Source organism: Hyperolius riggenbachi, chromosome 8, assembly GCF_040937935.1.
Source record: "Hyperolius riggenbachi isolate aHypRig1 chromosome 8, aHypRig1.pri, whole genome shotgun sequence".
NCBI classification, from domain to species: Eukaryota; Metazoa; Chordata; class Amphibia; order Anura; family Hyperoliidae; genus Hyperolius; species Hyperolius riggenbachi.
The window spans coordinates 189149027-189170177 of NC_090653.1; the positions used below are offsets into that span (position 1 = coordinate 189149027).

Sequence of the window (21151 nt, forward strand, 5' to 3'; positions counted from 1 at the left end):
TACCTATTAGCCCGCCCTTCCTCCCACCAGGCTACCTAACTATTAGCCCACCCTCCCTCCAACCAAGCTACCTACCTATTAGCCCACCCTTCCACCAGGCTAACTACCTGTTATCCCACCCTCCCTCTCTCCCACCAGGCTACCTACCTGTTAGCCCAACCTCCCTCCCATCAGTCTACCTACCTATTAGCCCACCCTCCCTCTCTCCCACCAGGCTACCTACCTATTAGCCCACCCTCCCTCCCACCAAGCTACCTACCTATTAGCCCACCCTCCCTCCCACCAAGCTACCTACCTATTAGCCCACCCTCACTCCCTCCCACCAAGCTACCTACCTATTAGCCCACCCTCCCTCCCACCCAGCTACCTACCTATTAGCCCACCCTCCCTCCCACCAGGCTACCTATCTCTTAGCTCACCCTTCCACCAGGCTACCTACCTGTTATCCCACTCTCCCTCTCTCCCACCAGGCTACCTACCTGTTAGCCCACCCCCCCTCCCACCAGTCTACCTACCTATTAGCCCACCTTCCCTCTCTCCCACCAGGCTACCTACCTATTAGCCCACCCTCCCTCCCACCAGGCTACCTACCTATTAGCCCACCCTCCCTCCCACCAGGCTACCTATCTATTAGCTCACCAGGCTACCTACATATTAGCCCACCCTCCTTCCCTCCCACCACCTACCTGTTATCCCACCCTCCCTCTCTCCCACCAGGCTACCTACCTATTAGCCCACCCTCCCTCCCACCCACCAGGCTACCTACCAGCCCACCCTCCCTCCCACCACGCTACCTACCAGCCCACCCTCCCTCCCTCCCACCAGGCTACCTGCCTATTAGTCCACCCTCCCTCCCTCCCACCAGGCTACCTACCTATTAGCCCACCAGGCTACTTACCTATTAGCCCACCCTCCCTCCCACCAGGCTACGTACCTATTATCCCACCCTCCCACCTGGCTACTTACCTATTATCCCACCCTCCCTCCCACCTGGCTACTTACCTATTATCCCACCCTCCCTCCCACCAGGCTTCTTACCTATTAGCCCACCAGGCTGCCTACCTATTAGTCCACCAGGCTACCTACCTATTAGCCCGCCCTTCCTCCCACCAGGCTACCTAACTATTAGCCCACCCTCCCTCCAACCACGCTACCTACCTATTAGCCCACCCTTCCACCAGGCTACCTACCTGTTATCCCACCCTCCCTCTCTCCCACCAGGCTACCTACCTGTTAGCCCACCCTCCCTCCCATCAGTCTACCTACCTATTAGCCCACCCTCCCTCTCTCCCACCAGGCTACCTACCTATTAGCCCACCCTCCCTCCCACCAAGCTACCTACCTATTAGCCCACCCTCCCTCCCACCAAGCTACCTACCTATTAGCCCACCCTCCCTCCCTCCCACCAAGCTACCTACCTATTAGCCCACCCTCCCTCCAGGCTACCTACCTATTAGCCCACCTTCCCTCCCTCCAGGCTACCTACCTATTAGCCCACACTCCCTCCCTCCAGGCTACCTACCTATTAGCCCACCCTCCCCCCTCCCACCAGTCTACCTACCTATTAGCCCACCCTCCCTCCCACCAGGCTACCTACCTATTAGCCCACCCTCCCTCCAGGCTACCTACCTATTAGCCCACCCTCCCTCCCACTAGGCTACCTACCTATTAGCCCACCCTCCCTCCCTCCCACCAGGCTACCTACCTATTAGCCCACCCTCCCTCCCACCTGGCTACGTACCTATTTTCCCACCCTCCCTCCCACCAGGCTACTTACCTATTATCCCACCCTCCCTCCCACCAGGCTACTTACCTATTAGCCCACCAGGCTGCCTACCTATTAGTCCACCAGGCTACCTACCTATTAGCCCGCCATCCCTCCCACCAGGCTACCTACCTATTAGCCCACCCTCCCTCCCTCCCACCAGGCTACCTACCTATTAGCCCACCCTCCCTCCAACCAAGCTACCTACCTATTAGCCCACCCTCCCACCACGCTACCTACCTGTTATCCCACCCTCCCTCTCTCCCACCAGGCTCTCTACCTGTTAGCCCACCCTTCACGCCACCAGTCTACCTACCTATTAGCCCACCCTCCCTCCCACCAGTCTACCTACCTATTAGCCCACCCTCCCTCTCTCCCACCAGGCTACCTAAATATTAGCCCACCCTCCCTCTCTCCCACCAGGCTCCTTACCTATTATCCCACCCTCCCTCCCACCAGGCTACTTACCTATTATCCCACCCTCCCTCCCACCAGGCTACTTACCTATTAGCCCACCAGGCTGCCTACCTATTAGTCCACTAGGCTACCTACCTATTAGCCCACCCTCCCTCCCACCAGGCTACCCACCTATTAGCCCACCCTCCCTCCAACCAAGCTACCTACCTATTAGCCCACCCTCCCACCAGGCTACCTACCTGTTATCCCACCCTCCCCCTCTCCCACCAGGCTACCTACCTGTTAGCCCACACTCCCTCCCACCAGTCTACCTACCAATTAGCCCACACTCCCTCTTTCCCACCAGGCTACCTACCTATTAGCCCACCCTCCCTCTCTCCCACCAGGCTACCTACCTATTAGCCCACCCTCCCTCCCTCCCACCAGGCTATCTACCTATTAGCCCACCAGGCTACTTACCTATTAGCCCACCCTCCCTCCCACCAGGCTACGCACCTATTATCCCACCCTCCCTCCCACCAGGCTACTTACCTATTATCCCACCCTCCCTCCCACCAGGCTTCTTACCTATTAGCCCACCAGGCTGCCTACCTATTAGTCCACCAGGCTACCTACTTATTAGCCCGCCCTCCCTCCCACCAGGCTACCTACCTATTAGCCCACCCTCCCTCCAACCAAGCTACCTACCTATTAGCCCACCCTTCCACCAGGCTACCTACCTGTTATCCCACCCTCCCTCTATCCCACCAGGCTACCTACCTGTTAGCCCACCCTCCCTCCCATCAGTCTACCTACCTATTAGCCCACCCTCCCTCTCTCCCACCAGGCTACCTACCTATTAGCCCACCCTCCCTCCCACCAAGCTACCTACCTATTAGCCCACCCTCCCTCCCACCAAGCTACCTACCTATTAGCCCACCTCCCACCCACCCAGCTACTTACCTATTAGCCCACCCTCCCTCCCACCAGGCTACCTATCTATTAGCTCACCCTTCCACCAGGCTACCTACCTGTTATCCCACCTCCCTCTCTCCCACCAGGCTACGTACCTATTATCCCACCCTCCCTCCCACCAGGCTACTTACCTATTATCCCACCCTCCATCCCACCAGGCTACTTACCTATTAGCCCACCAGGCTGCCTACCTATTAGTTCACCAGGCTACCTACCTATTAGCCCGCCCTCCCTCCCACCAGGCTATCTACCTATTAGCCCGCCCTCCCTCCCACCAGGCTACCTACCTATTAGCCCACCCTCCCACCAGGCTACCTACCTGTTATCCCACCCTCCCTCTCTCCCACCAGGCTATCTACCTGTTAGCCCACCCTTCCCCCCACCAGTCTACCTACCTATTAGCCCACCCTCCCTCCCACCAGTCTACCTACCTATTAGCCCACCCTCCCTCTCTCCCACCAGGCTACCTAAATATTAGCCCACCCTCCCTCTCTCCCACCAGGCTACTTACCTATTATCCCACCCTCCCTCCCACCAGGCTACTTACCTATTATCCCACCCTCCCTCCCACCAGGCTACTTACCTATTATCCCACCCTCCCTCCCACCAGGCTACTTACCTATTATCCCACCCTCCCTCCCACCAGGCTACTTACCTATTAGCCCACCAGGCTGCCTACCTATTAGTCCTCCAGGCTACCTACCTATTAGCCCGCCCTCCCTCCCACCAGGCTACCTACCTATTAGCCCACCCTCCCTCCAACCAAGCTACCTACCTATTAGCCCACCCTCCCACCAGGCTACCTACCTGTTATCCCACCCTCCCCCTCTCCCACCAGGCTACCTACCTGTTAGCCCACCCTCCCTCTCACCCACCAGTCTACCTACCAATTAGCCCACCCTCCCTCTCTCCCACCAGGCTACCTACCTATTAGCCCACCCTCCCTCCCTCCCACCAGGCTACCTACCTATTAGCCCACCAGGCTACTTACCTATTAGCCCACCCTCCCTCCCACCAGGCTACGTACCTATTATCCCACCCTCCCACCTGGCTACTTACCTATTATCCCACCCTCCCTCCCACCTGGCTACTTACCTATTATCCCACCCTCCCTCCCACCAGGCTTCTTACCTATTAGCCCACCAGGCTGCCTACCTATTAGTCCACCAGGCTACCTACCTATTAGCCCGCCCTTCCTCCCACCAGGCTACCTAACTATTAGCCCACCCTCCCTCCAACCAAGCTACCTACCTATTAGCCCACCCTTCCACCAGGCTAACTACCTGTTATCCCACCCTCCCTCTCTCCCACCAGGCTACCTACCTGTTAGCCCAACCTCCCTCCCATCAGTCTACCTACCTATTAGCCCACCCTCCCTCTCTCCCACCAGGCTACCTACCTATTAGCCCACCCTCCCTCCCACCAAGCTACCTACCTATTAGCCCACCCTCCCTCCCACCAAGCTACCTACCTATTAGCCCACCCTCACTCCCTCCCACCAAGCTACCTACCTATTAGCCCACCCTCCCTCCCACCCAGCTACCTACCTATTAGCCCACCCTCCCTCCCACCAGGCTACCTATCTCTTAGCTCACCCTTCCACCAGGCTACCTACCTGTTATCCCACTCTCCCTCTCTCCCACCAGGCTACCTACCTGTTAGCCCACCCCCCCTCCCACCAGTCTACCTACCTATTAGCCCACCTTCCCTCTCTCCCACCAGGCTACCTACCTATTAGCCCACCCTCCCTCCCACCAGGCTACCTACCTATTAGCCCACCCTCCCTCCCACCAGGCTACCTATCTATTAGCTCACCAGGCTACCTACATATTAGCCCACCCTCCTTCCCTCCCACCACCTACCTGTTATCCCACCCTCCCTCTCTCCCACCAGGCTACCTACCTATTAGCCCACCCTCCCTCCCACCCACCAGGCTACCTACCAGCCCACCCTCCCTCCCACCACGCTACCTACCAGCCCACCCTCCCTCCCTCCCACCAGGCTACCTGCCTATTAGTCCACCCTCCCTCCCTCCCACCAGGCTACCTACCTATTAGCCCACCAGGCTACTTACCTATTAGCCCACCCTCCCTCCCACCAGGCTACGTACCTATTATCCCACCCTCCCACCTGGCTACTTACCTATTATCCCACCCTCCCTCCCACCTGGCTACTTACCTATTATCCCACCCTCCCTCCCACCAGGCTTCTTACCTATTAGCCCACCAGGCTGCCTACCTATTAGTCCACCAGGCTACCTACCTATTAGCCCGCCCTTCCTCCCACCAGGCTACCTAACTATTAGCCCACCCTCCCTCCAACCAAGCTACCTACCTATTAGCCCACCCTTCCACCAGGCTAACTACCTGTTATCCCACCCTCCCTCTCTCCCACCAGGCTACCTACCTGTTAGCCCAACCTCCCTCCCATCAGTCTACCTACCTATTAGCCCACCCTCCCTCTCTCCCACCAGGCTACCTACCTATTAGCCCACCCTCCCTCCCACCAAGCTACCTACCTATTAGCCCACCCTCCCTCCCACCAAGCTACCTACCTATTAGCCCACCCTCACTCCCTCCCACCAAGCTACCTACCTATTAGCCCACCCTCCCTCCCACCCAGCTACCTACCTATTAGCCCACCCTCCCTCCCACCAGGCTACCTATCTCTTAGCTCACCCTTCCACCAGGCTACCTACCTGTTATCCCACTCTCCCTCTCTCCCACCAGGCTACCTACCTGTTAGCCCACCCCCCCTCCCACCAGTCTACCTACCTATTAGCCCACCTTCCCTCTCTCCCACCAGGCTACCTACCTATTAGCCCACCCTCCCTCCCACCAGGCTACCTACCTATTAGCCCACCCTCCCTCCCACCAGGCTACCTATCTATTAGCTCACCAGGCTACCTACATATTAGCCCACCCTCCTTCCCTCCCACCACCTACCTGTTATCCCACCCTCCCTCTCTCCCACCAGGCTACCTACCTATTAGCCCACCCTCCCTCCCACCCACCAGGCTACCTACCAGCCCACCCTCCCTCCCACCACGCTACCTACCAGCCCACCCTCCCTCCCTCCCACCAGGCTACCTGCCTATTAGTCCACCCTCCCTCCCTCCGTCCAGGCTACCTACCTATTAGCCCACCCTCCCTCCTTCTAGGCTACCTACCTATCAGCCCACCCTCCCTCCCTCCCTCCAGACTACCTACCTATTAGCCCACCCTCCCTCCAGGCTACCTATCTATTAGCCCACCTTCCCTCCCTCCAGGCTACCTACCTATTAGCCCACACTCCCTCCCTCCAGGCTACCTACCTATTAGCCCACCAGTCTACTTACCTATTAGCCCACCCTCCCTCCCACCAGGCTACCTACCTATTAGCCCACCCTCCCTCCAGGCTACCTACCTATTAGCCCACCATCCCTCCCACTAGGCTACCTACCTATTAGCCCACCCTCCCTCCTTCTAGGCTACCTACCTATCAGCCCATCCTCCCTCCCTCCCTCCAGACTACCTACCTATTAGCCCACCCTCCCTCCAGGCTACCTACCTATTAGCCCACCTTCCCTCCCTCCAGGCTACCTACCTATTAGCCCACACTCCCTCCCACCAGGCTACCTACCTATTAGCCCACCCTCCCTCCCTCCCACCAGGCTACCTACCTATTAGCCCACCTGGCTACTTACCTATTAGCCCACCCTCCCTCCCACCAGGCTACGTACCTATTATCCCACCCTCCCTCCCACCAGGCTACTTACCTATTATCCCACCCTCCCTCCCACCAGGCTTCTTACCTATTAGCCCACCAGGCTGCCTACCTATTAGTCCACCAGGCTACCTACCTATTAGAACGCCCTCCCTCCCACCAGGCTACCTACCTATTGCCCACCCTCCCTCCCACCAAGCTACCTACCTATTAGCCCACCCTCCCTCCCACCAAGCTACCTACCTATTAGCCCACCCTTCCTCCCTCCCACCAAGCTACCTACCTATTAGCCCACCCTCCCTCCCACCCAGCTACCTACCTATTAGCCCAGGGCTACCTATCTCTTAGCTCACCCTTCCACCAGGCTACCTACCTGTTATCCCACCCTCCCTCTCTCCCACCAGGCTACCTACCTGTTAGCCCACCCTCCCTCCCACCAGTCTACCTACCTATTAGCCCACCTTCCCTCTCTCCCACCAGGCTACCTACCTATTAGCCCACCCTCCCTCCCACCAGGCTACCTACCTATTAGCCCACCCTCCCTCCCACCAGGCTACCTATCTATTAGCTCACCAGGCTACCTACATATTAGCCCACCCTCCTCCCACCAGGCTACCTACCTATTAGCCCACCCTCCTTCCCTCCCACCACCTACCTGTTATCCCACCCTCCCTCTCTCCCACCAGGCTACCTACCTATTAGCCCAAACTCCCTCCCTCCCACCAGGTTACCTACCAGCCCACCCTCCCTCCCTCCCACCAGGCTACCTACCAGCCCACCCTCCCTCCCACCAGGCTACCTACCAGCCCACCCTCCCTCCCACCAGGCTACCTGCCTATTAGTCCACCCTCCCTCCCTCTGTCCAGGCTACCTACCTATTAGCCCACCCTCCCTCCTTCTAGTCTACCTACCTATCAGCCCACCCTCCCTCCCTCCAGACTACCTACCTATTAGCCCACCCTCCCTCCAGGCTACCTACCTATTAGCCCACCTTCCCTCCTTCCAGGCTACCTACCTATTAGCCCACACTCCCTCCCTCCAGGCTACCTACCTATTAGCCCACCCTCCCTCCCTCCCTCCCACCAGTCTACCTACCTATTAGCCCACCCTCCCTCCCTCCCACCAGGCTACCTACCTATTAGCCCACCCTCCCTCCAGGCTACCTACCTATTAGCCCACCCTCCCTCCCACTAGGCTACCTACCTATTAGCCCACCCTCCCTCCTTCTAGGCTACCTACCTATCAGCCCACCATCCCTCCCTCCCTCCCTCCAGACTACCTACCTATTAGCCCACCCTCCCTCCAGGCTACCTACCTATTAGCCCACCTTCCCTCCCTCCAGGCTACCTACCTATTAGCCCACACTCCCTCCCTCCCACCAGTCTACCTACCTATTAGCCCACCCTCCCTTCCTCCCACCAGGCTACCTACCTATTAGCCCACCCTCCCTCCAGGCTACCTACCTGTTATCCGACCCTCCCTCTCTCCCACCAGGCTACCTACCTGTTAGCCCACCCTCCCTCCCATCAGTCTACCTACCTATTAGCCCACCCTCCCTCTCTCCCACCAGGCTACCTACCTATTAGCCCACCCTCCCTCCCACCAAGCTACCTACCTATTAGCTCACCCTCCCTCCCACCAAGCTACCTACCTATTAGCCCACCCTCCCTCCCACCAAGCTACCTACCTATTAGCCCACCCTCCCTCCCTCCCACCAAGCTACCTACCTATTAGCCCACCCTCCCTCCCACCCAGCTACCTACCTATTAGCCCACCCTCCCTCCCACCAGGCTACCTATCTCTTAGCTCACCCTTCCACCAGGCTACCTACCTGTTATCCCACCCTCCCTCTCTCCCACCAGGCTACCTACCTGTTAGCCCACCCTCCCTCCCACCAGTCTACCTACCTATTAGCCCACCCTCCCTCTCTCCCACCAGGCTACCTACCTATTAGCCCACCCTCCCTCCCACCAGGCTACCTACCTATTAGCCCACCCTCCCTCCCACCAGGCTACCTATCTATTAGCTCACCAGGCTACCTACATATTAGCCCACCCTCCTCCCACCAGGCTACCTACCTATTAGCCCACCCTCCCTCCCTCCCACCAGGCTACCTACCAGCCCACCCTTCCTCCCACCAGGCTACCTACCAGCCCACCCTCCCTCCCACCAGGCTACCTGCCTATTAGTCCACCCTCCCACCCTCCGTCCAGGCTACCTACCTATTAGCCCACCCTCCCTCCTTCTAGGCTACCTACCTATCAGCCCACCCTCCCTCCCTCCCTCCAGACTACCTACCTATTAGCCCACCCTCCCTCCAGGCTACCCACCTATTAGCCCACCTTCCCTCCCTCCAGGCTACCTACCTATTAGCCCACACTCCCTCCCTCCAGGCTACCTACCTATTAGCCCACCAGTCTACCTACCTATTAGCCCACCCTCCCTCCCTCCCACCAGGCTACCTACCTATTAGCCCACCCTCCCTCCAGGCTACCTACCTATTAGCCCACCCTCTCTCCCACTAGGCTACCTACCTATTAGCCCACCCTCCCTCCTTCTTGGCTACCTACCTATCAACCCACCCTCCCTCCCTCCCTCCAGACTACCTACCTATTAGCCCACCCTCCCTCCCGGCTACCTACCTATTAGCCCACCTTCCCTCCCTCCAGGCTACCTACCTATTAGCCCACACTCCCTCCCTCCAGGCTACCTACCTATTAGCCCACCCTCCCTCCCTCCCACCAGGCTACCTACCTATTAGCCCGCCCTCCCTCCCACCAAGCTACCTACCTATTAGCTCACCCTCCCTCCCACCAAGCTACCTACCTATTAGGCCACCCTCCCTCCCACCAAGCTACCTAACTATTAGCCCACCCTCCCTCCCTCCCACCAAGCTACCTACCTATTAGCCCACCCTCCCTCCCACCCAGCTACCTACCTGTTAGCCCACCCTCCCTCCCACCTGGCTACCTATCTATTAGCTCACCCTTCCACCAGGCTACCTACCTGTTATCCCACCCTCCCTCTCTCCCACCAGGCTACCTACCTGTTAGCCCACCCTCCCTCCCACCAGTCTACCTACCTATTAGCCCACCCTCCCTCTCTCCCACCAGGCTACCTACCTATTCGCCCACCCTCCCTCCCACCAGGCTACCTACCTATTAGCCCACCCTCCCTCCCACCAGGCTACCTATCTATTAGCTCACCAGGCTACCTACATATTAGCCCACCCTCCTCCCACCAGGCTACCTACCTATTAGCCCACCCTCCTTCCCTCCCACCACCTACCTGTTATCCCACCCTCCCTCTCTCCCACCAGGCTACCTACCTATTAGCCCACCCTCCCTCCCTCCCACCAGGCTACCTACCAGCCCACCCTCCCTCCCACCAGGCTACCTGCCTATTAGTCCACCCTCCCTCCCTCCGTCCAGGCTACCTACCTATTAGCCCACCCTCCCTCCTTCTAGGCTACCTACCTATCAGCCCACCCTCCCTCCCTCCCTCCAGACTACCTACCTATTAGCCCACCCTTCCTCCAGGCTACCCACCTATTAGCCTACCTTCCCTCCCTCCAGGCTACCTACCTATTAGCCCACCCTCCCTCCCTCCCACCAGTCTACCTACCTATTAGCCCACCCTCCCTCCCTCCCACCAGGCTACCTACCTATTAGCCCACCCTCCCTCCAGGCTACCTACCTATTAGCCCACCCTCTCTCCCACTAGGCTACCTACCTATTAGCCCACCCTCCCTCCTTCTAGGCTACCTACCTATCAACCCACCCTCCCTCCCTCCCTCCAGACTACCTACCTATTAGCCCACCCTCCCTCCAGGCTACCTACCTATTAGCCCACCTTCCCTCCCTCCAGGCTACCTACCTATTAGCCCACACTCCCTCCCTCCAGGCTACCTACCTATTAGCCCACCCTCCCTCCCTCCCACCAGTCTACCTACCTATTAGCCCACCCTCCCTCCCTCCCACCAGGCTACCTACCTATTAGCCCACCCTCCCTCCAGGCTACCTACCTATTAGCCCACCCTCCCTCCCACTAGGCTACCTACCTATTAGCCCACTCTCCCTCCCTCCCACCAGCAGGCCCGGATTTACCGCACAGGAGCCTGTAGGCATAGATGTCCTCCTGGCAACTTCACCCTCAGAACCTACAAACCCCAACAAACTGCACAGTAAGTGTGCTGGCTGTCCCAGCTGTCAGTTCTCCCTTACCTCCCTTGCCTGTCATAGATAGCTACAGTACAAAACAAAAGTTCAATTTTCCTGTTTATTCCACCAAAACGATTGAATAGAATTTTATCAAGAAAAACGAACGATTATCCCGTTTTTTCAATACAAATCTGATTGGACATGCTGGACAAATCTTTATATTCAATCTAACAGAATAATCACACTAAATTATCTGATCGAAAAAAAAGATAAAAATTGTACCATGTATGGGCACTTTTAGTATTAAGTAGCCAGAAGTACACTCAATAATAAAAAGCTAGAGGTGGTCCTGACTAAAGGGAGATCTGGTCAGTGGAATGCAGAGAGCTGGGCGAGTAACCTCTCATTTACACTCCTAACAGGACTCTGCATAGAGAAGATGGGAGGGAGGCGCTCGGAAAGGGGAGTGAGCCGCCTTTCCATCATCAGGCGCCTGTAGGCACGTGCCTACAGTGCCTTATGGTAAATCCGGCCCTGCTCACCAGGCTACCTACCTATTAGCCCACCCTACCTCCCACCAGGCTACGTACCTATTATTATATAAAAGGATACAGGATGGCGTGGCACTTCTCCTTTAAGGGGTGCGTTGCTTCCAGTCTTGGTGCGAGTACGGTGTGCCCAAGGTGGTCAATATATTAGCTGACAGGCTATACTTTCATATGCTTATAGACAATTGCTTGTACAAGACGTGTGCTCCGCTCCACAATTAGGAAGGAAGAGGCTTGAACATTATGCATATAGAAACAGATAGCGTGCATCTTCCGTCTTAAGCATGTAGATTTATTGCCAGTGTTATACATCAACATTGTATTCTGTGCATGGCGTATTCCATAACTGCATACAAAATCTGCATAGTATTGCGCATATATAGTAACTTGCGGCTCCTTGTGTGGGCCTGTCAGTGTAGGAGGTGGGAGTGAGGGGCTGATGTGGGCCTAGCGACGGCCGTTTCGCGTCCTCCTGGACGCTTGGTCACGCCGTGTTCCACTGCCAGTGCAAGGTACTATATATGCGCAATACTATGCAGATTTTGTATGCAGTTATGGAATACGCCATGCACAGAATACAATGTTGATGTATAACACTGGCAATAAATCTACATGCTTAAGACGGAAGATGCACGCTATCTGTTTCTATATGCATACGTACCTATTATCCCACCCTCCCTCCCACCAGGCTACTTACCTATTATCCCACCCTCCCTCCCACCAGGCTACTTACCTATTATCCCACCCTCCCTCCCACCAGGCTACTTACCTATTATCCCACCCTCCCTCCCACCAGGCTACTTACCTATTATCCCACCCTCCCTCCCACCAGGCTACTTACCTATTAGCCCACCAGGCTGCCTACCTATTAGTCCACCAGGCTACCTACCTATTAGCCCGCCCTCCCTCCCTCCCACCAGGCTACCTACCTGTTAGCCCACCCTCCCTCCAACCAAGCTACCTACCTATTAGTCCACCCTCCCACCAGGCTACCTACCTATTAGTCCACCCTCCCACCAGGCTACCTACCTGTTATCCCACCCTCCCTCTCTCCCACCAGGCTACCTACCTGTTAGCCCACACTCCCTCCCACCAGTCTACCTACCTATTAGCCCACCCTCCCTCTCTCCCACCAGGCTACCTACCTATTAGCCCACCCTCCCTCTCTCCCAACAGGCTACCTACCTATTAGCCCACCCTCCCTCCCTCCCACCAGGCTACCTACCTATTAGCCCACCAGGCTACTTACCTATTAGCCCACCCTCCCTCCCACCAGGCTACGTACCTATTATCCCACCCTCCCTCCCACCAGGCTACTTACCTATTATCCCACCCTCCCTCCCACCAGGCTACTTACCTATTATCCCACCCTCCCTCCCACCAGGCTACTTACCTATTATCCCACCCTCCCTCCCACCAGGCTACTTACCTATTATCCCACCCTCCCTCCCACCAGGCTACTTACCTATTAGCCCACCAGGCTGCCTACCTATTAGTCCACCAGGCTACCTACCTATTAGCCCGCCCTCCCTCCCTCCCACCAGGCTACCTACCTATTAGCCCACCCTTCCACCAGGCTACCTACCTGTTATCCCACCCTCCCTCTCTCCCACCAGGCTACCTACCTATTAGCCCACCCTCCCTCCCTCCCTCCAGGCTACCTACCTGTTAGCCCACCCTCCCTCCCACCAAGCCACCTACCTATTAGCCCACCCTCCCTCCCTCCCACCAAGCTACCTACCTATTAGCCCACCCTCCCTCCCTCCAGGCTACCTACCTATTAGCCCACCCTCCCTCCTTCCAGGCTACCTACCTATTAGCCCACCCTCCCTCCCTCTAGGCTACCTACCTATTAGCCCACCCTCCCTCCCTCCAGGCTACCTACCTATTAGCCCACCCTCCCTCCCTCCCACCAAGCTACCTACCTATTAGCCCACCCCCCCCTCTCTCCCACCAGGCTACCTACCTGTTAGCCCACCCTACCTCCCTCCCACCAGTCTACCTACCTATTAGCCCACCCTCCCTCTCTCCCACCAGGCTACCTACCAGCTCACCCTCCCTCCCTCCAGGCTACCTACCTATTAGCCCACCCTCCCTCTCTCCAGGCTACCTACCTATTAGCCCACCCTCCCTCCCTCCCACCAAGCTACCTACCTATTAGCCCACCCTCCCTCTCTCCCACCAGGCTACCTACCTGTTAGCCCACCCACCCTCCCTCCCACCAGTCTACCTACCTATTAGCCCACCCTCCCTCTCTCCCACCAAGCTACCTACCTTTTAGCCCACCCTCCCTCCCTCCAGGCTATCTACCTATTAGCCCACCCTCCCTCCCTCCAGGCTACCTACCTATTAGCCCACCCTCCCTCCCTCCCACAAGGCTACCTACCTATTAGCCCACCCTCCCTCCCTTCCTCCCACAAGTCTACCTACCTGTTAGCCCACCCTCCCTCCCTCCCACCAGTCTACCTACCTATTAGCCCACCCTCCCTCTCTCCCACCAGGCTACCTATTAGCCCACCCTCCCTCCAGGCTACCTACCTATTAGCCCACCCTCCCTCCCACCAGGCTACCTACCTATTAGCCCACCCTCCCTCCCCCCAGGCTACCTACCTATTAGCTCACCCTCCCTCCCCCCAGGCTACCTACCTATTAGCCCACCCTGTCTCCCTCCAGGCTACCTACCTATTAGACCACCCTCCCTCCCTCCCTCCAGGCTACCTACCTGTTAGCCCACCCTATCTCCCACCAGTCCTCCGACCTGTTAGCCCACATTCCCTCCCACCAGTCTACCTACCTATTAGCCCACCCTCCCTCCCCCCAGGGTACCTACCTATTAGCCCACCCTCCCTCCCTCCCTCCCTCCCACCAGGCTACCTACCTATTAGCCCACCCTCCCTCCCACCAGGCTACCTACCTATTAGCCCACCCTCCCTCCCACCAGGCTACCTACCTACCTATTAGCCCACCCTCCCTCCCTCCCACTAGGCTACCTACCTACCCCCCACCACCAGGCTAGCTACCTACCTATTAGCCCACCCTCCCACCAGGCTACCTACCTATTAGCCCACCAGGCTACCCACCCCACCCTCCCACCAGGCTACCTACCTATTAGCCCACCAGGCTACCCACCCCACCCTCCCACCAGGCTACCTACCTATTAGCCCACCCTCCCTCCCACCAGGCTACCTACCTATTAGCCCACCCTCCCACCAGGCTATCTACCTATTAGCTCACCAGGCTACCTACATATTAGCCCACCCTCCCACCAGGCTACCTACCTATTAGCCCACCCTCCCTCCCTCCCACCAGGCTACCTACCTGTTATCCCACCCTCCCTCTCTCCCACCAGGCTACCTACCTGTTAGCCCACCCTCCCTTCCACCAGTCTACCTACCTATTAGCCCACCCTCCCTCCCTCCCACCAGGCTACCTACCAGCCCACCATCCCTCCCACCAGGCTACTTACCTATTAGACCACACTCCCTCCCTCCCTCTAGGCTACCTACCTATTAGCCCACCCTCCCTCCAGGGAGGCAGGAAACAACAGAACCCAGCTTTGGTGCAATGCACCTGTAGAGAGAAAGTGAGCACAGAGACAGAATGTATGTGTGTCCACCAACAGCGGAAACCAAGTGGGAATCGCAAGAGTGGCGATTGCCAACAGTGACACAAGACCGAGTAAGACAGCACAAGTGTAGCAAGAAAGACACAGCAAATAACAATGATCAGAACGCCAAGGAAAATAACAAACGCACTCGCTAAGTGCGGTCGCCGCACGAAAAGCGCAACAGCGGCAAAGCACGCTAATGGCGCGGTCTCTGCACGAAAAGCGCAACAGAGACAAAGCACGCCAACCCTAACTAACCAATGTAACACAAAAACGAATAGCTAACGTGAACGCTTGCTAACGGTTACCTCACCGAGCCTACAGCAAGCGTTCGTTCCAGACAAGACAGACAGAAGGAGTAGCCAGTAGCAACTGCAGCTCTGGCCTACACTCCCAGACAGAGTACAGAAGGAACCACCGCCACTACCGCTAGGGCGGATGCGATCCAGACAGACAGACAGATGTAGCAACCGCTGCTCTGGCTTGCACCCCTAAGACAGAGTACAGAATGAACCACCGCCACTACCGCTAGGGCGAATGCGATCCCAACAGACAGAACGATTTCCTGTCGACCGTCGAATCGCAACACATAGACAGTACAAGGCAATACAGATAATACAACAACCTGACTACGCTAGAAGGAATGCCTAGTGCACTTGTGAGAGATCGCGTGTTGTATTTTATCGGTATAAACTGTATTTCCATGTGTGCCTTAATGGAAAAGTATGTCTGGACATTTATGTTGCTATGAGAGATTTACAGTGAATCTAGTTGATCAGCTGGGGCCTTGCGCAAAGCCTGTGTTTCATAAATGACTGTTTACAACTACACACATCTGCATGTGAGTAAATAACACAGCAAAGACAATGGCCTCTGACACTGACCCCAGCCCCCACAAATGGCCATTGAGGAGAAAGCTGAGAGGAAGCTGGTTTGTCTGGTTTGGTCAACAATGGTCCATGGGACTAGCTACAACAAGTTCCTTCCCCCCCAGCTGCTAAGGGCAGGAACTATTGATGATGTATAACACAGAGGAGGAGTCTTTTATGCCTGTGGTATCCAGATATAAGACAATGCTTAAGAAGTTCTCTCTCTCTTGGAATGCTGACATGGATGGTGAGATAGAAAGGGGCTCAGCTAATGAAAGCGTGTGACTGTGCATAGGGTATATAGAGCCATTATGTGAGTCACATAGTTTGTATGCTATAACTTGTACATATGTAAATCTGTAAATAAACCCCTTTTATTTAACCCCTTTGAAACGACCTCAAGTGTCTGGTCATTAACATAGAAATAAGTTAACATAAGCTAGAGTACATTCTACATCGCGGAAAAGCCGCCGCGAGTGCTACTGAGCAGGCGGCTGATTCCGCGTCCAGTGCGGCAGTTTGCACGCGGAAGCGTGTCTGGCGGCAGAGTGGAACGCGGAAAAGCCGCCGCATGCAACAACAGTCAGGCGGCTGATTCCGCGTCCAGCGCGGCAGTTTGCACGCAGTAGCGTGCAGCTGGTGTGACTGAGCCTGTTAGTTCACACAGGTTTAGGGCTACGCACGCGCGTGCCAGAAGTCAGGACCTTTATGCCAGCAGGAGATGTGTCAGCTGTTCAGGATGATCAGCTGATTCCTACTGGACTCCTGATTGGCTGAGTGGTTCGGGCGGGGCGGCAGAGTCCTGCAACTATATATACAGTACATTCTACATTTGGCACCCCAAGATAGCGTGTGGATAATTAGTAAATCCACATAGAACCCTATAACAGAGAGTTACTCTAGCGAATAGTTCCAGAGAACGTGGAAGACGAGGGTAAAGGACTTAGCGGAAAACTTGAACGTGGACCCTGGACACCAAGGAAGCATACGAAATGCGGTAAGTTGTTTTGTTTTTTTTATATATATATATATATATATATATATCAATGCATATCTGTATTTTGCTTGCAGTTTGTGAGGTTTGGTTGTATGTGACAAGTTAACTGCTAGGAAGATAGGTTGTTGAAAAGGTACATAGGTATGCTATAGGAAACAATAGGTTTCAGGAATTGTGTGGATTGAATATGAATGGTCTGTGAGAGGCAGCAAAAGCTTCATCTCCTGTTGTTGCTGTATTTGTGTATATAGTTTGGTCAGCCATTGTGAGTGTAGATCACATAATCTGAAGGCAGTTAGAAGTGAATGTGAGTGTTTTGCAAGGACAATAGCTTCTGTGTTGGTCATTGAATCGTATGTTTAGTGCAGTTTGGTGAAAATGGAGATTGCACAAAATTTTGTCAGTAAATACGCCACGGTTGATGTGAATACATGTGCGAATGAATCCCTTGAGCAGCAGTTTGCGTCATTGGTTGGAAAATGTGAGAAATATAATAATGGATTGCAGCAGACATATTTTGGAAACAAAGTCCAGAAGATAAAGCTTGCAAATGAAATTTCGATTTTACTTAGGATGAGGGTCATATCAGAGCAGAGAGCGAGAGATTGGGCTGCAGACAGACAGCAAATCAGAAAGGACCTGGATAATTTTAAGGATAATTTGGTAGTTATGGCAGATTCATCGAGAGCCGATTTGCAGGAGTTGAAATTAGAGGCAGATGATTGGAAGGAAAGGAATAGTGAATTGGAGAAACAAATAGAACAGCACAAGGTCAAATGCGCCTCAAATGAAACCTTAATTCACTCACTCAATGATAAATTAACCCAGATGCAAGAGCTGGTTGCCTCTTTAAAAAGAGAACTGTTACATACCAACTCAGTGTTGATCCAGAAGGAAAATTACATCTTATCAATATGTGAACAAAAAGCAAAAACTTGTGAGTCTGCAAATGTCTGCACTATTACAGATGACAGTACCTGCAGTGGGGTACAACTAGCAGATGTGTCCAGCCCTACTGTGCTAACAATTCAGGACAAACTGCGCTTATGTCAGATTCTGGGCGATTTTGATTCCCTAGAATCGCCTGTGAGGTTGTCTAGTCAATTTGAGGCAGTGGTATGTCAGTACAGTCTAAATGATGAAGATGCATGTGCATTTTTACGGGCCTGGTTGCCGGGGCCCTTAGCCACTCGCATAGTTCTGGAAAATGGTGGTTGTGTAGCAGATGCAGGAGGTAGGAGACAGGAAGTACAGCGTGTATTGGGAAGTTGTGATGAAAGAGGCGTGCAAGCGTTGGCAAGCATGAGATTCATGAAAGGAATGGATCCTGTAATATTTTGTCATGAGTACATTTCACTGTATAGAGTGGTCCATAATTGCCAAGATGTATCAGCTGATGATGGGGAGTTGCTATATTCCATGGCAAATAAGTGTATGGTAAGCCACCCAGTTAAACTTGCTCTTAAAAATGCCATAACGTATCAACAATTTATTAATATACTGAGGGATTGTTGTGAGGAGGGCAAGGAGGGAGAGACATCCAATGTATCTGTGGCATATAAAGGTACACAGAGAAACATTTTCCGATGTTATCGATGTCATAGATCTGGCCACATAAAACGATATTGCAGAAGCCACAAAGTTAAGAATAGACACACCAGCAATATCTCCAATTGTGTAAGCACCGTCTCCCCTCACGATCATGAAAAACATGAGAACATTGATGCATTTCAGGGCCCAGATAAGCTGGAAACTGGAAACGGAAATCATGGCCAGCAAGCGAAACCTAAACAATATTCTAGTTTTGCATACGGTGCCAGTGCACAGCAAGGACATTGGCCAAACATTCCAATTTATGCCCCGCTAGCCAGTATGCCATATTGGCTAATCTGTAATTTGTCAAACATTGCAATTCCTTTTTTCTTGGGATATATGGCAGAGTGTTCAAAAATTAATGTGTAATAATGTGTGGCAAATGGAATACACTCTGTTGTCTCAACAGGTTTGCAGTATAGGGGTAGACTAACAGATTGTGAAGTAACAATGGTGTCTTAATGTGAGGATATTAACATAAGTATGTTTTGTTTTTCAGATATCTCTGAAAGGAAATGTATGTGGTTAAAAAGTCAAGCCATCTAACATTTGATTATGTTGTATTCATGTATTGTGTGTTTCTGTCTCTCCCTTTTAGCCAAGGGCGTCTACATGGAATTTGGCTAGGATCAGGGTGCACCCATTCTAAATTATAGAGGTTAACAATTAGTCTGCAGAAAATACCATGAGCTCATGAGTTAAAATCCTAATTGTCTGCAAACAATTAAACAATAGAAGGTTTAATGAGTGAAACTGAAGTAAAGGTGGTTAACAGTTAACTTGTACTGTATTGTGGTTGTTTCTTGTATTTCTTGTTTCTATTGACACAGATGGCCCAGTGCTAAAGACAATGAACTCCAAAGGATATCAGCATCTCTGTGTCAATGTACTAATTGTACAGACCTGTGTGTAACTAACTTATGTGTGTGTCCTGAAATAGGCCTGTTTCTGTGTGTTTGTTTGTTGGTTTGATTAGGAACAACCAAAGGGTTGTAATTTTTTTTTTTTACTCTCCCTGTTCAGTTTTTGGAATAAGTTTGTTTTCGCAATACATTTTTGTTTTTGTGGGGATTTTTGTTGCTTCCCCATACACCATTTTTTATTTTTGTTTAGATTTTTTTTCTCTTTTGTGGTTTTTTTCTTTTTACATAGAAGTATTGATAAGTGGTACCTGTGCTTTGAGGTACCAAAGGGGGATATATACAAGATATGGAAGGCAAGAGTAAACACAGCTATGAATGCTGTTTGCCTATTTATATATTCATAAAGAGTAATCAAATGTAATTGTACTGGTATGAGTAAACATCTTAAGTTTATAATTTGATCTACAAGCGAAGGAAAGTAATGGTAAGGGTTGCCAATACACTCATCGATTGTCTCAGCTATGTCCTTGCAGATTCAGCTGCTAGGAATCGATTCCCCAAATGTCAGATCAATTTTGGCGATTGAATAAATCGATCGGACAGGTTGGAAAGTTAAAAACAATCAGGAGCAACAACTTTGGCAAATTAATGGCCAATAACCTTGCACTGCATTGGGCAACTCTGCAATACGATCGATTAATAATAGATTCCCGGCTGGAATCTATTGGGAATTGATGTGCAGTGGTTGATAGGAATCGAGTTATTCTGAATCAATTATTTTCCTAAAGGAATTTATCGTTTTGAAACATTGGATGGAAATCTATAGGTGTATGATCAATTTACATTATTTAAGATTAAAGAGTTTGTTCTCTTGTGGGAGGTATTGTCAGAGATGTTATATTTTCCTGCGAGCTCTTGCACACTACATGCAATTCCGATTGGCAGTTTTGGGACGCGATTTTATGTGCGATTGTGGGTCGCGATTGTGAGTCGGTACTGCATGCCGAGGTTTTTTTCGTATGCGTTTTTCTGCGTAGGTCGACAGCGCCCAGTGAAAATCGGAATTGCAAATCAGATTGGCAGTGTGCAGGGGGCCGCAGAGATATTAACATGCAGCAGTAGTGGAGATATTTATTTTCTTTTATTGGAATTTATAAGGAAAGGGGGATGGTTTCTACACTAGAATGCCTTCCCAAAGAGTCCCCTCCCAGGTTGGAAGGCTACAGAGAGTATTCTCATTGTTATGTAAAGGGTGGTATAGATTCATTGACACAGATAAATTGTAGAAGGACTCATCAAAGGAAGTGAATGGGTATTTAGCCCACAGGGATGGGGGAAGTCTACAACCAAAAAGAATGTATGCAAATTCACACAGTTGAATGGTTAAAGGGAGTAGCCAGAGCTTCAAAGAAGCCCCTGGAAATTACCACCAACAATGGTTTATTATTAAATAGCTGGGCATCACCATCCATTCTTGTTTTGTTAGAAGATAAATTTAACTTTGAAGGTGGATAAAGCCTGAACAGTAGGCGTTTTCTTTGTATGTAAGTTAATAACCAGGCCCACCCTTTCAGTATACAGTAGGGGTGGGTAACCTCTGGTAATGGAATGTCTTGACACCAATGATATAGAATCAAGGTACTGATCATTGATTAGAAGTTAAGTTTTTTGTT

General features: G+C 53.1%; 1 protein-coding gene across 1 annotated transcript; it reads left to right on the forward strand.

Moving 5' to 3' along the window:
• The first annotated feature begins 17400 nt into the window (after positions 1-17400).
• Positions 17401-19242, forward strand: LOC137527426 (posterior protein-like). Its single transcript, XM_068247942.1, has 3 exons — positions 17401-18892; positions 19115-19132; positions 19214-19242. The coding sequence occupies exons 1-3, from the start codon at positions 17401-17403 to the stop codon at positions 19240-19242; spliced, it is 1539 nt and encodes a 512-aa protein (XP_068104043.1).
• The last annotated feature ends 1909 nt before the right edge of the window (positions 19243-21151 follow it).

Coding starts and splice junctions, on each gene's coding strand:
- LOC137527426 (XM_068247942.1), top strand. CDS start 17,401: ATGGAGATTGCACAAAATTTTGTCAGTAAATACGCCACGGTTGATGTG.